The sequence below is a fragment of the Athene noctua genome, chromosome 2 (genome assembly GCF_965140245.1).
Source record: "Athene noctua chromosome 2, bAthNoc1.hap1.1, whole genome shotgun sequence".
NCBI lineage: Eukaryota > Metazoa > Chordata > Aves > Strigiformes > Strigidae > Athene > Athene noctua.
The window spans coordinates 51,961,473-51,978,171 of record NC_134038.1 but is presented as its reverse complement, the minus strand read 5'-3'; the positions used below and the strand labels follow the sequence as shown (position 1 = coordinate 51,978,171).

General features: G+C 42.7%; 1 protein-coding gene across 1 annotated transcript in view; it reads left to right on the top strand.

Annotated features, from left to right (window-relative positions):
- The window catches only part of CABLES1 (Cdk5 and Abl enzyme substrate 1), a 76,417-nt gene that overhangs the window by 36,591 nt on the left and 23,127 nt on the right, over positions 1-16,699 (top strand). Inside the window, exons 2-4 of the mRNA XM_074899092.1 lie at positions 162-233; positions 2,507-2,599; positions 9,725-9,802. Coding sequence (XP_074755193.1) covers positions 162-233; positions 2,507-2,599; positions 9,725-9,802 — 243 coding nt within the window. The remainder of the gene's footprint in view (positions 1-161; positions 234-2,506; positions 2,600-9,724; positions 9,803-16,699) is intronic.

Genomic DNA, 16,699 nt, shown 5'->3' with positions numbered 1-16,699 from the left:
TGATTTAGTAAGGTAATCACAACACGGCAAAATTGATTAATATCCAAAGGTACGGCTCGGCTAGTGAATGGCAGTTTGTGAGTTTTACTAAATTAACAGCTCTGAGGACTTTTCATGCATTCTAAACCACAGTGATGTTTTGTGTTCTGTTTTCTCTGCAGACGACGGCTGATCTCCCAGCGATCTTCTCTGGAGACTCTGGAGGACATAGAGGAAAATGCCCCACTGCGGAGGTCATTTTATTTACTCTCTCTCTGGTTACTTGTCTGTAAAGCACATGCACAGACAGACTTGCTGTCCCTGTGCATGTTGGAAGGTAGCTGGGTGTTCATGTTAAAGCTGTTCTTCATAGTGGGTAAAGTGAAACCTCACACACGCTGCAAGTTGGTAGGTGACATGAATTACACGTTCCCTGGCTTTAGGTTATTAAATTAAAAAAACACTATTTACAGAAAATGTCAGGAAATAAAAAGTCAGATTTGATTAATAGAGTGGTTCAGTTGTCACTAGTAGGAGTGACTAGCCTCTAACATAGTACCTTTGAAGAGTAAGTACAAGCTGGTTTAATAAAGTAAGCTTCTGAAGGCTAGTATTTTTAGTATTCTTATTTTTTATGGATTTTTATCATTTGTTCTCTCAGCACTCACGATCTTATTTTGGTAACCAGTGTTACTGTCTTTCTGTGTTGGCTGTTAAGTTTGTGACTGCTACCTCACTAATAAATCTGCCCCCATCCTTGTTATATCAGCAGCTTCAGTGCAGTTTTATTTCTGCATCCAGGAGGCCACAACTTCTCTGGGGACCACAGTAATTAGTCACTAGTCAATCCTCTGGGGTGATGGAAAATGGAGCAACTGCTTAACAGTTCAGAAACGGGCTGATAAGTAATCTGACCCCAGTGCATGGTACACTTCCAGGTCAGCTGTTTGGCAAGGCAGCAGCTTAATTTTGAATGTCTCTTTATCTTGGGACCTGTAATTCAGCTGGTTTATATTGATATTTAGCCTATAGCCTTGTTTATCCACATGCAGATTGCCTGTCTCTCCCCACCTCAAAGCAAAGACTTAATAGCAGAGGCTGTACCAACTGGCCTACTACCAAGGCTTGATTATTTTTACCAAGCTTACTGTTGAATGCTTACCAGCATGTTATGAAGCATTCTCATAAATGATTCAAATGTGTATGGTTTGCAAGGCAGTATTTTTACTTGCTAATTTGCAGAGTTACTGGTAGAACCTCTCTCTTGGTGGTATTTTCCTGTGAAGAAGCTAACAAGGCTAATTGCAACCAGAGGGTGAGAGAATCTAAAGGATTTTACTAATAGGAGTAGGCAGAATTGGCAAAGTGATGGGGTCCCCCTCTCTGGGGTGTTCCCATGGAGGGTGGTGGCATTTGGGTACAGTGGGGACTGGCAGTTCTTGGTGGCTTGGGACCAGTGGACTGTGGTTTCAGTCCAACAAAAGGACCTCCCAGGGTTGGGAAGTTGCTGAACTCTGCCTATGCATAGGAGAGGATGGGAAAAATAGGTTAGGGAGGCTCAACACAGAGGGACTGTGCTGGTCCCGTGTGCTGGCAGAGGATGCTTGTCCCTTTGCTCCCACGGAGGATGCAGGGGTTGCGGTCCAGCAGCCCTGGCCGTGCAGCGAGCACAGGAGTTATCTCTGGTGCCTGCGCGCTGTGCTGCGGCGTGCAACACAACAGCACTGAGATGAAACAGAGAAAGCTTTCACATGCACTGTGGTTTCAGCTGATTAAAAAGAGCAAGGATGGAATGGGGGGGGGGGGGGGGGGGATATTGCTGTTTGTCTCATCTCTCCTCCCTCTGGCAATTTCTTTCTCTAACTGCAATTTAGAAAGTGCTTTCAGATGTAAAATAGATTTAAGGATTAATGTTTTGAAGAAAGATATTTTTTTTTTCCCCTGAGGTAATTTATTTTATTTTCAGTTGTTTTGTATGCTGTCAGGAATGTGAAAAGTAATATTTAGAGTTAAAAGCAAATAGGAATTATCCTTGCAAATGAGAGATTTTAAATCTTTCTAAAATTAAAACTAGAAAGAACTTTCCTCAGTAGCTCCTTTATCAATAGCCGAGGAGGATACAAAAGTGTGGGTGTTAGTGTGGGCAGGAAAATCCCATAACCAGGTTTTGTTTTAGTTTAATTTTTTTTTTTTTATTTTCCTCTGAAAGCTTGGGCTAAGCTGTCACGGCAGATTACAGGAAGTTCTATTTTGCTGAGGTTTTTTTATGATGTGGTTTTTTGCATGAAGGGAGGGGTGGTGGTGCCTTTTCTTATTATTATTTAAAATATTTTTTTGTATTTGAGCTGTCGCATTTCCAGACTTATTGTCTTTATTGTTCTTGCTGATTCCTAACACAGGGCGACTTGAATCACTTGTCTCGTCTTTCCTTCCTGCCTTTGTGTAGACTTCTTGGCCGTACAGCAGGGAACTGAGTACTTTTATTTTTTTCTTTCTCCCCCTCCACCCCAACTGATTTATTTTTCAGATGTCGGACACTCTCAGGATCACCCAGACCAAAGAACTTTAAGAAGGTTCATTTTATCAAGAACATGCGGCAACACGATACCAGAAACGGCAGGTACTGTACATCCAAAGGCTGCTTCTGCAAAGAGCATCCATGGGGCGCAGGAAGAGGGCAGGGTCAGCATCCCTGTGCAAGAGCACAGTGTGCCATTGCTGCTTAACTGAATCTATAGTAATGGGCTTTAAAATAGTCGTGAAGGTGCAGGCTGCAGTGCATGCTCCTTCCTTAGGTGAAGTATGGGGTCAATGGAAGTGCTAGCCCATGGATTTTTAAGACCTGTGTTCTCCATTATACAAATAACTTGTGTAAAATGAAAATCAGTCAGAGTAAACTAGGCATAGTCTGGTTGCATTCCTCTGAGGGTAGTGCCATGTGCTAAGTGTGAGAGGGGCACATGACTGAACCTGCTGGGAACAAGTTTAGCAATGGCTGAATGACATCTCAACATCTATTAGTGGGTGTAAGGGTAGGCGTCAAGATAGCTAGGTTGTCAGGGCTGCCTGTGGCAGGAGGCTTACTGGACAAGAAACTCAAGAAAACAGCTTCAGGGAAAGGTATTAAGATTATCATCAGTTTTACAAGATTATAAATGTGACAGATCACGATCACACTGTTGTGTCCTGGATGCAAAGTGCTGGTTGGTAAATGTGCAGTTGCAGATGGTTCTGGCCAGCTGAGGAGTGGGATCTTTGTTGTCAGGGCAGACGCAGGCAGAGGAGCTCCCAGGGGATGTGTGAGGGGTGCAGCTGCGGCCACAGCACACCATGAGCTGGGGCATGCACTGCCCGGATTGCAGCCATAGGCACCGGTGGGACCTATACAGCAGCAGTCGGCAGGGACTTCCCTTACTGCACAGACATGGTGCCTGTCATAGTGTTCTTATCAGCAGAATAGGTTCTTTATTGCATTATCATCCAGCTAAAAAGTGAAACTAGCTCCTCCCTGCTTACAAAGAAGACACCTGCCCTCTCTGTTTTTTCCCCAAGACAATTTCCCCACTTGCCTCGTGATTTTATTCTTGTCCTAAACTTGAATAGGTTTTTAATAGACTACCTGAACAGCTTGCATATAGACTAAACCATCCCACTGAGAGTTGACCCTTGCACATACCTGTTCTTATACAACTGCTGTGGGCGAGAACCACGTACATTCCTGTGGACCAATTTGTGCACATAGCCTGTGGTTTCCATCAAACATGGAACCAGGTCAGTAGAAATTCTGACATTACATTGAACCATTGCCCTCTTCCTGGCAGTGTTCAAGGCCAGGTTGGACGGGGCTTTGAGCAACCTGATCTAGTGGAAGGTGTCCCTGCCCATGGCAGGGGGGTTGGAACAATATGATCTTTAGGGTCCCTTCCAACCCAAACCATTCTGTGATTCTATGAACTGCAGGTTTTATGAATTGAATTTTGGTAGGTGTTACTTGGCTTGAACAAAAGTTTCCTAACATTTATTCCAACATGTACAATTAATTTAAGTGAAAGGTAGTAATCAACATAAATATTGCAGAAGGTGGCTCTGAGAGACAACGGCTTTTTAGAAGCAGCTTTTGTAGCAAACAGATGCATGCAGAACTGTTGTCTTAACTATTGTCTGACCAGCAGCTGATTATTGTCTTTACCACAAATACATGTGGAATCAAACACTGAAAAGCAGCCCTCTACTTTTATTCTGTTTTGTACATAAATATATGTACATTCTGGGAATTTCTTATAGCTAGAAAGACTTATTCATAAAGTATTATGCAAATTCTACAGAGAAGGAGTAATTTCTGAGGCGCACATATAAAATACATCTATGAACTTGATAGAAATATCACCTGTGAAAAAAATGAATAAATACTTGATTCACAAACTCTTCATCTGCTGGAAAAGAAGTATTTCTAGGACATATCCTAGTATTTTGTCTTAGTTCATATATCAGTCATTACATCTGATAATATAACTGAATATTTTTCTTGCTAAGAAAACAGTGAATGAACTTCTGTTACTCAGCTGGCTTCTTATCTTTTATTAGCAGACAGTTTTTCAGAATATTTCCATAATCATAATAAAGACCCTTTTATCTAGAACACAGATACAATAAGAATAAAACACACAGTTTTGAAAATGCTTTTTGTCCTATGGACAAAGAGCCACAGCAATATTAGCTAAAAATAAAATGCAAAGTCAACACTTTGTGTCACCCCGAAGGCTACCTAAGTCTAGCAGTAAATAGTCTGAGTGCATACCCTGTTTTTCTGAGGAGTTGGGATGCTATTGCAGTCACTGAAGTTAACAGATGTTCTGGATGAGAAGGACCTCTGGAAATTCCAGTGGATCTGCTTGATGTGTTCATCCTAAAATCAACAGTTTCTGAGTACCTTAAGACCTCTAAAGCTGGTGTCCTCCCTGGTTCACTGTGACATGGAGGGGCGCAGGTAGTGCGATGGATAGAAAACCCTCCTGGGGCTCCCTCCTGTGCTCAGGATGTTGTCCCAGGTGGCTCATGCATGGTCATGCAAGACATAGGTTCTGAGCCAGGCTGGAGTCGTGCTCTCTGAGCTCTCTCCGAAACCCCTGACCCTTCTTTCATGGCATGACATCCTTTCACTTAACTTGAGGAACCCAGCTTTGAAAACATCTACACAGAATGTGTTTTTGAGTGGTGACTTTTATAGCTGGGCTTTAAAATAGCTAGCGCTTTCAGTAATTGTTTCACTGGCATGTGACCGTGAGTGTCATAGCAAAGAAAACTGCAGTGTAGATGATAGCTCAGGACTCCTTTCTTTGGTACCTGCCCTTATTTGTGGCTCTCAACCTGTAAAGTGACAAGTCCTTGTCCTGCGGCACTGAGAGCTCTTCCCCTCTCAGTCCTGGGGATGCCATGTGCTGAGCAACAATGCTCTGGGTCCAGCCGTCGGCAGTCCAGCAGCAAGGCAGGACTGGCTGTTGTTGAAAAATAAGAGTTCAGCTATTCAGCACAGAGAAAAAACACCTATACACAGACCACAGCTTATCAGTTAGTCCTTGTAAAGCTTCCTGTTGATGGTTCTGTGCACCGGTTAAACCGGTTTCTTTGGATTTGTCAGACCTGGCTTAGTAAAGAAGCTGGAAAATTAGGTTTGCTAGACTGTATTATCGAAGCAGTGTTGTTAAATAGCACAAAATAAATTTGCCCATTAAAAGACAAAGACAGGTCAAGCCTAACATACAAATTAGCATGGGTAGCCACCAGCGTGTGGTTTCACCCACTTTACTCAGCAGGTTTATTGGTGGTATCTTCCATAAATTGTGAAGCAGATTTCCTATCTAGCAGAAAAGGGCAATGAAACAGCAACCTGAGCCAGCTGAACAAACAATTCATGGTGAGAATGGGGCAAGAACATTTCTAAAGTCATCCTCTATAGCAGATATAAAAGCAGTAAAATGGTGCTCCTCTCCTACCCCCATGGCATTGCTTTCTTAATTTTTTTGTTAGTATACAGATCTAAGCCAAGGCTAAACATAATCCACAGACCATGAAAGGGTCTCTTCTGCTGCCCTTCTCATTGTGGATATGCACACATATGCACTCTAAGAGGTTGTCTATTTGAAGTGTCCTCACAGTTCATAATTACTCTCATCCACCTTCCAGTAGTCTCAGCTTGAACTTGGGAGACTCTAAAATGATGTCTGCTCCCCAAACAACATCCATGGTTTATGGGTTCACCTATACGTTCAGGGCAGCAAAGCCCTGGTAGTCAAACATCATCAATCAGGTATGAGAAAAAATTCTGCATGTATATGGTACATATGATGTATATAACACGTTACCTGATCTCAGCCTTTTAGTGCAACACAGTCAAACTTAGACAGACACTAAAAAACCCAGACATTTTTCTTCAAGTCAAGTGAATTACCGATTCTATTGAGAGCCTTGTGCTCAGAAAATTTTTGTAGTTTCATAGAATATACCTCATTGAGGAAACTGGAAGATTAGCTTTTACAGTCTCAGACAGTTGCATATTGTCAGAGCTCTCTTGCAAAATAATGGTTGCTCTGAACCATAGTAATTAATACAACTTCTTGGTGAAATGTGAGAATTGGAGAGTGAAAACCTTTTAATGAAGTAATTTTAAACATGTCTTGGTGGCACAGTGGCAATCGGGGCATGTAAACCCACTTTGACTCAGGATGCATCTGATGCTGGAGATGGCTCATTCAGAGTGGCACAGGATCATAGACACCCTTGTTGAAGAGTTGAAATACAGGAAAATGCTTTTCTCCCATAATCAAGAATTCAATTTTCTTGAACAGTAACAGGCTTTCACCACACCTTTTTCTACAAAGCATACTTGTGACAAGTTTTTGGACTTTCTGCTCCAGCAAACCATTGCAGGCCATCAGATTTTTTTTGTTTTCCATGTGTGTCATCAGCCCTCGAAATAAAATGCAGTTTTATCCTCTCTGTGATGACCTTCTGACCACTGCCTTCCCTGCTTCTCTTCCAGTCCAGCTCCTAAGGCTGTTTTTCACCAGCCCCCTCCAGCAGCTCTGCAGATGAGTTTTTTTGGCATCCTGGCAGTGGAGGCCATGGGCTCCTCTCCTGCTCTACCTAGGAGATCTTTATGTAAAGAGGACCCCCTGGTTTATGGAAAGAGAGGCAATATTTGGGTCCCAAGGGAAAGAAATCTGAAAAAAACTCTAGAGACTGGTCTGGTATATTTTATTTCCTTTCTGGTCTGATTCATTCTGATACACGCAGCCAATTTTCTGTGGTAACTTCCCACTGTTGTCTCTGCTGTGGACATGGAAGCACCAGATTGTTTTTCTTTAAGAGTTGGTGTTTTGTTTAGGCGGTGTAGGGCACTGGTGGAAGAGCTGTATTTCCAGAAGCAACCAGAGGGAGTGGGGGGAATATGCTTAGTGGGTACTGTGGTTTTCCAAATTCAGAGATGCTTTCTGATGTCAGCCTCAAAATCTGTGCCAAGTTTCATACATCAGCAAACAAGGCTTCCAGTGAACAAGCAAGCTGTTGTGAGCAGCAACCATTCAGCAATAAGCAGTGGCAAGCACAAAATTAATCATATGCCAGGTTTTGTTGCTTGTGGATTGCCTTTCTCAAATAGGAGAAATGGTTCCCCCCCGCTCTATAATTTACTGCTGCACCACAAGACCATCTCACAGGATCTGAGATATTTACCATAGGTAAGGGCTGTTAGAGCACTCAGACAATGAAATCACATTTCATCTGCTGCAGGAGAACTTTCTAATGCTGTATGCATGTTTATTATTAGAAACCCTCCTTTATTAAAGGGTAAATACCACTTTGCTTTTAAACATGCTTTTAAGGAAGAAAATAGGGTTGCTAAAAGAACAATCCAGGAGAAGGAAAATTGATCATTCTGCATTTTTTCCAAGCATTACATGCAGCAGCTCTCTTGGGGATCTATTCCAAGAAGAATGACTAAGCTGGTCCCTTAAAGGAAACAGTGTTTTACTAACAGTGTAACTGGTACGAGACTTAAAGGTGCATATGGTGGTTTTCGGACAGTAAAGAACAAAATAGATTGCTAGGGCTTGTTGTCCCACTTTGACCAGTGTAGGACAATGGAGGAAAAATTGGGGTGAAATCCTTACATACAGATCTGTGGCACGCAATGTCAGAAAAATCAATGTTGGAGAGCAAAGCAAGCAAGTGCAATGTCCCTGACAACCAACTTAGCAGTAGGTCCTGTCATTTGGATCACAAGGGGAGATTTTTGGAAAGGTGGAACATCAGTAAATTCTAGCACTAAACAGATTAGAAGATGGCACAAATTGCTGTCACCGTGTCTTAAAGGAATTTGAGGGGATGCAGACTGTTGGCTGACTTTAGAGGGAAGAAAGGTCTTTTTTAGTGTACATTGTACAATTGTCAGTGTCCTAAACTTAATAAGGAAAGATGGTATATTTATAAACAATTGGTTATTTATTGGCATTTTATATCTTAGCTTCTCTTGGCTTCTTGCCAGTCTGCATCTCCCAAAACTGTAAGAACATAGCTGTAGGCAGTCCATGCAGTTTTATGGAAAGTGGATCTTGACCTCAAGGTGGTTTTGATGTTGCTTAACAAATATATCAGAGCATGATAGCTAAAGGTATGACTGTAAAACAGATAGGTTACTCTAAAGTATTTGATTTAATGCCACACAGGGACTTTGCAGATGATGCAGAGGTTTGGACACTCATTAAAAAATACAAGGCGGTTGCTGTAAGAGTGTCCTGGTTCCTGAGATAAGCTCTGTGCAGGCAGATGATGTATGCTTTCCTGTAGCCAAATCTTGAGCTACCTGCCTATAAGGAATGAAGGCAAGCCATGCTCACAGGAGGGATTCAGCTTACTGACTGAGATAGATGTAGCACTAGAGGAGAAGGGGCGAGAAGCTGTGGGATCAGTCATGCCTGAGTGACAATGCAACATCATAACTAAGAGGGCTGATGTGATTACTGAGCACGGAGTCTGGCAGGTCGTCAGGGCTACACAGTGATCTTAAAGGTAAGACTGAAGAATAGGATATTTATATCTGCCATCTGTGCAACTGCTGAGGCCAGTGATACTGCTCAGAGACCAAGAAGGGTGATGGGGTACAACTGGAGAAGACTCAAGGAGGAACCTGGAGAACAGTGATCTGAAAGCTTATGATAATAGCAGACTTTGACTTCATCCGTGGTTCAAACTGTTTGAGGGACAGGAAGCTGAAAATCAAGGGAGTCCTTTGGTTTAGCAGAGAAAGGTCTTGACCAGCAGCTGGAAATTCTTGTCTAATAAGTGCGGACTCAGCAGAGTTGTGGTATGTTTAACCTGGGTTGCTGCTGGATTTGTCTGTTTAGCTTCAGCCATAGTGGTGAGCTATCAGAACAGGTCCTTGCCTCTCTGGGTGGACTCCTTTCACTAGAAAAACATCTGTCCTGGATTTCAAGGTAGTCTGCCTAGAAAGCCTGTAGAGGGGATGGGACTCTACTACCCATTTGCTGTGTAATATATGGCACCAGCACTTCTGTAAAGACTCAGTACAATACCCTACCTGTGCGATAAAAAAGAGGAGGGAGAAATAATTCGTGATGGAAGTTTTATGATTATGAATTCCTCAACGGTTACATCTGTTGCTTTGCTTATTGTGGTGGGATTTATAAATTTTAGTCTTTGATTTCTTTCATTTTCTTTTATATTTTAGAATAGTCCTTATCAGCAGCAGAAGATCCTTCTGTAGCATATTTTCAGTGCTGCCGTATCGAGACTGTACCCAAGTCGGGTATGTATATTTATACATGTACTACATAGTCTTTCTGGGCCTGCATGTAGACCTGATAATGGACAACAGCATGATGGAGGCGAATGCTTTTACATATCTGCTCTGAGAGAGATAAATGCACTTAGATGTATTTGCCTTGTGGAACATTACCAGGTTAACACTACAGCTCTCAGTCCCCAGTTTATTTATATGTGTTGTGGTATCTTTGATTATTATACTGGAGAAAACTACTCCCTTGAATCAATGTTCTTGAAAAATGCACTGTTTTTATTGTTTTTTTGACTTCATTCATCTTGGACAAAACAAGTACTCTATACAGCATAGCTTTTATTTTATAAGCAGTCAGCTTTCTCCTTCTCTGACGCAAATGTGGTGCTACTGTATCTAGATTTCCAGAACTATAGAGAAATATGTCATTGAATTGTGTCATAGAATAACCTTTTTATTGTATATTTAGTCACTGGCCAGATCATTCAGTGAAAACAGATTATTTTGGCCCCAATACCATACAGGTTCTTAGCTGGTGTAAGCAACATCCGTGGAGCAGCCTTGCATCCCTCGACATGTTGAGAGACTAGACCTCTGATTGAAAAGTTAATATGCAGATTGAAGCAGTTTTCCAAAGACTTGAGAAAGCTTTTTGCTCTTCCACTGAAACTTCAGAAGTGGGAGAAACTGGATTTGGCTAGGAGACATTGTCTGGCAGGCTCTGGGGCACAGCTTGCTGGGTGCCTTCAGAGGTGCAGCGCAGAGCTGGGAAGGGCAGTGCTGGTAAGCGGCAGCTCCGTTCCCCCTGGGGTAGAGGAGTAAATCGTGGCCACCGTGGCTGCTCGCTGAAGAGCTGCGAGTTGCCTGTAGTTGGGGTCAGCTCAGTGCCTGCAGGATACAAAATCTGCAGGAATATTCACCAAGGTGGGTTTGAAAGACCCACAAATCATCCAGAGTCAAATTTATCCGGTGCATAAAGGATGAATTTGTCTCATATTTTTCAGCCATCTATTTAATTCTGGAGAATGGTTTGCCATAAGCTGCTTGTCCATCAGTAATTCAAAACAAAAGATTATTTTTAATGCACAAAGGAGGCACCTTTGTAGGAGAGTTGACTTGCTCTCCTGTCTCTTACAGTAAATTTTTTCTCTTAATTAAACTGGGATGACACATCGGACAAATTATTGACAGACTGGCAGCTTTGTTCGTTCTTCTTGGGTACACTGTCATTCATTTATGGTCATTGCCCTGTCGAAATTGCCTCTTTAGTGAAAATTGAATGTATTTTGAAATGCTGATGACTAGTTATACCTTCAAAATTACAGCAGTAACGAGCCCAGCCGCAAACCTAAATATTATTTCAGCATGTAATGTCTTGTACCATGCTTGCGCAGCAAGAACAGCATAGGATGAGAAGGTAGCAAGTGCCAGTACAAAACAATCCGGCCCTGTTCCCTTTGCTAAAAGACAAGATTAAAAAAAAAAAAAATGCCCTCTGTCTTTCTTCCAGAGCATCAGAGGAAGAGAGAAACAATTCAGTGGCACCTCCTTCCAGGAACAGCTGGTGCAAAGAACAGATGAGGCAGTATAGCATAAACTGTAGCCACTCTGTTCAGGCTGCACAGTGCTTGCTTACTTAGTTGAACATTTTGGATGTGGTATGAGCAGGGAGAGACACTGGTACCCTTCTAAAGTACTGTAGTGACAGCATCGTTTAGCTTTGCTTTCTCTGAATCTCTGGATTGCTGATGTCTGTCCCTGGGCAAGATGTCCTAACTGGTTTATGTTCTGCAAACATTACTGAATAGTTTATGAAAAGAAACAAATGGTTGCAGGGAACCATGAGCACATCTGCAAGTAGACTGGAATAAGCCCTGGCAGGGGCAGGAGAGCGGGATGGACGCACATGCAGGGGAGACTGTTCCATGTGGGAGGAGAACATGATGGAGCTGATGCTGCTTCTCCACCTCTGTTCCAACTCACGGACACTGTGGCCAGCAAGGAAATCTCCAAGCACAGCTGTGTTTTGGGGAGGCTGCCAGCCCCCATTATATTGTAGGCAGCACAGAAGAGCTCTACTGTGTCGATGCTGGCAGCTAAACCGCACTAACAGATCAATTTTAAAAACCTATCTGAAAGGCAGTTCCTGCAGTCACAGCTACACTCTGTGTACTGGGCCAAGCCCAGCATCACTCCTTACCACTGAGGTGCAAGCTGTGTACTTCAAGCTGTGGCCCTTGCTTGACCACCCTCCTTGATGAGGTCAAGCTAGAATAGCAAGAACCCTCCCCAGACCCCCAAACTGTTTTTAAGTGGTTGTACAAATGCAAATGGAAGTCTGGGGGATGCAGGGAGGAGAGCCGTGGAAGTACCTTAGAGGTTGAAGTTTGAGCTGTCCCCTGAAATATGTTTCCCAAATCCCTTCCCCAGCATCCAGGCAGCTGCCAGCTCACTGGAGTGTGGCTGGCAGCAGGCTTTTGAAGGGAAACGTGGTAATGAACGGTAGGTTTTTCTACCTGTAGTTTCAGAAGGGTGATCTGGTAGTCCTTGCTAGGGCTGAGAAGGAAGGACACCATGTGCTGGGGGATTTATTTTCTCTAGTTTTCTCTGTTGCGCTGAAGAGAAGCAAAAAGTACAAAGCAGAGTGACGTGGTGAGGAGGAAAAAAGTCATGAACAGAAGTAATTACTAGAATTTTCTGCCTTCAAAATTTTGTCAGTACCTTGTGTCTGATCGAAACCTAATGCTTTAACTTATAGTGCTTTTGTGCAAGGGAAAGATGGGAGAATTAAAACTAAATTGGCATAGGTTTTGAGATATGCCCTGCTGGAGTCAATGAGAGGCAGGTACTTTTGTGAATCTGGGCCATCAATTCTCCTCTCTAGGTCTGGCTGCCTTAAGATTGCCTACATCTTTGCTGGTGGCATGAAGACAGGCACAGCTTCACCTGTTTCCATGGCCCATGGTAATGGGCAGGACTAGAGCTTGCTTTTGTTCCCCCACCTAGACCAGCAGAGTAGCTGTGAGAGCAGACTTAGCCAGGTGAAAGCTAAGTAAGGAAGGTTATACTGCAAGTCGGGAGGAGAAAGAGGCACTGAGCATCTTGCCTGCTTGTCTCTCCTTGGCCCCCAGCACCCTGTGGTGTTACAACCCAAAGTCATCAGACCCATATGCAGGGTTTAGTGGTGGCTAAGGGCAGTGATGAGAGGGTTGCCCGGTACTGAGAGCACTTTTAACAGTGTTATTTGCTCTGTTATTAAATTAACAGACACACACACAAACTCCTGTTACTGTTACCGGTTGATCTGCAGAGGCAGGTAGTACCAACAGGATCCAGCAACACTGATAATGTTGTCTGAATGCTTGGCTTTAATTATGTTTTTATGAAATACAAAGTCATTGTGTGATGAACGTGTTAGAGGTGAGGCAGTTAAAGTGCTAGGGGTGGTACTGCAGGATGAGTTGGGCAGTTGCTACTCTTCTTTTCAATGTATTGGAAATCTTCTTGGCTAAAGGGTATTCACTATAGAATTTTTTTGCTGAACAAAATCTTGCTTACCTGTGAAGCATGCACTGAACCTTTTTTACCATTGTGGAGACATACCTGTGCTTTATAAAAATTATTTCTCCTCACCTTTCTCACCAGTCACTGATGTTATAGTATGGATCATGGTGACACCCCAGTATTCTTTAACAATGCTTACAAATTTAAAGCATCATATGTAATGTTATGCTAATACAATTCTGCAGGTTCCTCTTTCTTATTTAAATATAATACTCCAAAAGATGGAAGAGCTACTTTGTGAAGGGTATTGAAACTGGATTTCTGGCTCAGTGTCCACTTTATATCTTTCTTGCAGGAGATGAGAATTAATCCCCATCTAGTTCTGCAGATGGGCAGAGGATGGGAGGTAATGATGGTTATCAGAGGTGCACCTTGTGCAACCTGTGAGCTGCTGTGGTGCACGCCTCCTGTACCACAGGTTGTCACAGTGGAAGTTCACAGCAAGTGGTGTTGAGCTTTGGTGCTGTTCCTCTTCCAGGACAGGGGGAGATGCCTCCGGTCACTAGCAAATAGCTGCCCCACCACATATGCACTCAGCACATGCACATACACACACATGCTGACCTGCTCTAGGCCCTCAGAAGGGATTTGTGCCATGGCAAACTAATGAGTGGAGCCGTTTGCAGATGGATTAAACAAGACTTGAAGGAATTATTCATTCAGAGATGAGCTTGAGCTGGTTTAAGGTAAATTGCATTTTCAGCCCTTTGAAACAGGAGCTGAGGATCAGACACAGCAGATAGTCACCTTTTAGCCATAAGGCAGGTCATACGCCAGGTGCTAGGGTCACTGCCCATGTTCCCAAAGAGGAACTGTTATGGCCAGGCTTTCCCTTGTAGCCAGCACAGGGAATGTGCCTGCAGGTTTCTGCCCAGTATGGTTTGTGCAAGGACACTCAGCAGACCCTCAGTGGGACCCCAGCCAGGATGGAGAAGGTCCAGGTTCAGCTCTGCCCCCAGATGGCTACCCTGGAAAATGCAGATTTCATAGGCAGGGGAAGAAGGGAACCCATTCTCCATTGCTTGCCTGCTCTTGGAGCTTTTCTAGGCACCACTTCTCCTTTAGCTTCCAAGGAGATGGTACAACTATGGTAGTCCTCATGGATGGTGTCAGAGTCACTCCATGTGGCCTGCAGGACATGGTGACTGCTTGCAGCCAACTCTGAGAAATCCAGTTCTCATTAGTATTTTAAGGTCTCTAAGCAGTTTCAAAAAAGGTGATGGCAATATCTGTTTGTCACTGTTAAAGATGTTATAAAGGAGGAAGAAGGTATTGTATTGTTTTTCCCCCAGGAAAAGAAGTAGTGAAGTTGGTTGAGTTTACAGTTCTGTTGTGTTTTTTTTTCCCTTTAGCACTCATTATAGTTCATAATTTAAAAACATGTTTTTGAAAAAGGACTTTTTAGTCTTGTTTATATTAAGGGCAAAAAACATTCATAGACTGAAATCATACCTATTCTGATAATATTTTATTTCGTGGTGTTGTAAGAACCTTTTAAGAGCTTCCACATTCCTGTGAAGTCCGGCCCAGAAGGTGAATCTAGAGGATCTGTGAGAGGAGGAGAGCTGGTGGTGTCATGCAGATGCAGCACTGCAGCATGGCTAGGCTTACATTCAGCTCTCAGCTGCTGGGCTTACAGTGACTGGCTGCCAGTGGGCAGGAGGTGAGGAGCTACAGGACAGAAAATCCAGAGCATCAGATAGTGCATGTCATTATAAAAGCAGTCAGTTCACCTTGTCTTTTCTTCTTCATGGCATTGAATTCATTAAGTGGTTAGAAGCTTACCTGCAGCAGGCATAGCTGCTGAATATTGCTGTCTTGACAGGATTATAGGTATTCATCTGACTAAACTTGCTCCCAGTTAAGGGAAATAATGCAATATGAGTAATGGAATGGATTGAAGCCCAGGAAATGGACAATTCTTCTGAAGAAAAACAGCAGATCCTTAGATAAAAAGAATTTGTGTCCATCAGAAATGTTGCAAACCAGCTTCATGGAGTTTCTAAAGATAAATCACTGCTGAATCTAACTTTGAATTAACTAAGTGCTGGCCAGAACACTAATGAGTTCAGTGAGGCTGAGAGCAAGAGGTTTTCAATACCATCACTCCAAATAACATGTAGCCACAACAATCTATGAGTCCATAGGCCAGGCATTCCCGACAGCCTTTGTTACCTAAACTCTGAAGCCTTTGTTCGTCTTCAGTATTTAAACTGAGTAAGAAAGTCGTAGGCAAAATGAGGCAAAAAGAAGCATTTAGGTGAGGTGGACTTGCATGCAACACCTGCTGTCAGTTATTTGGCAGGTCAGGTAACAGGCATTGCAGTGAGTATGGAAAACGGGAATATTTACAGGAGAAATGAGATTTATGAGAATAAATTGCTACAAAGATAGGAGCAGTAAGCACACAGCAAAGTGGGATACTCTGTTACGTCCTTCAGATTTGTTACCAAGTTCCTTGCTGTTCTTCCCCCAAAGACTTTTGTATGCCAGGCAATTTTGATAAAGTCATCAATCTTGTGTGCTTTTCCTGAGCATCTACCATTCTGGAGGCCTGGGGAAGAATAACTATCTGTTTTTAGCCAATAATAGGGAAACTGAAGTATCTCTGCTTTTCTTTACCATTGCCCATTCTCCTGCTTCTCTTAAATTGAACAAAAACCTAAAACTACGTGCATATTAGTTTTACAGAAAGACACATAAATCTGTTGTGGTTTTTTTTTTTTCCCACAACAGGACATTTCAAAATAATAATTTCATGCATGAATTTTACAGACCACCGTTGTCATTTTTGTAAATAGCCCCGTTCCCTTAGATTGAAATTAAGCAATGAATCTCCAAAAGCTAATAGGTTTAAATTTTGAACTTTGTGTTGTGCAAAACATCAGGACAAGAACTGACGTGCTGACACCTGAATATGTTTGGAGAGAGAAAAAGGATATTGGTCCCTTAAAGCCATCTTTCCTGGAGTTTTTCCACCTTCTGTCCCTGTAAATTGCCACTGGAGTTGTTGTTCTAGCAGCACTAATGGCAATTAGGATCTGAAACCTCTCAGATCAATTAAAGCAGGCAGTATCAGGCAGCAGGAGATCTGCTGCTGGATTGGCTGGCAGCATGTCTTTTCCCAAGCTGTCATTGTCCTTGTCCCTATATACAGAGATGATAAGTAGAAATGATTTACAGTAACAGATAAGAACAGTGTCTTTTCTTGATGTCTCATGGACCACCTTTGCCTTTAGAATAAATCTTAAGAGTCAGGAATCACTAAGCCTAAAATATAGACACAAAAGGCTTACATCTCTAAATAACAATTATCAGATTCCTTTTTGCAATAAGCAGAAGGAT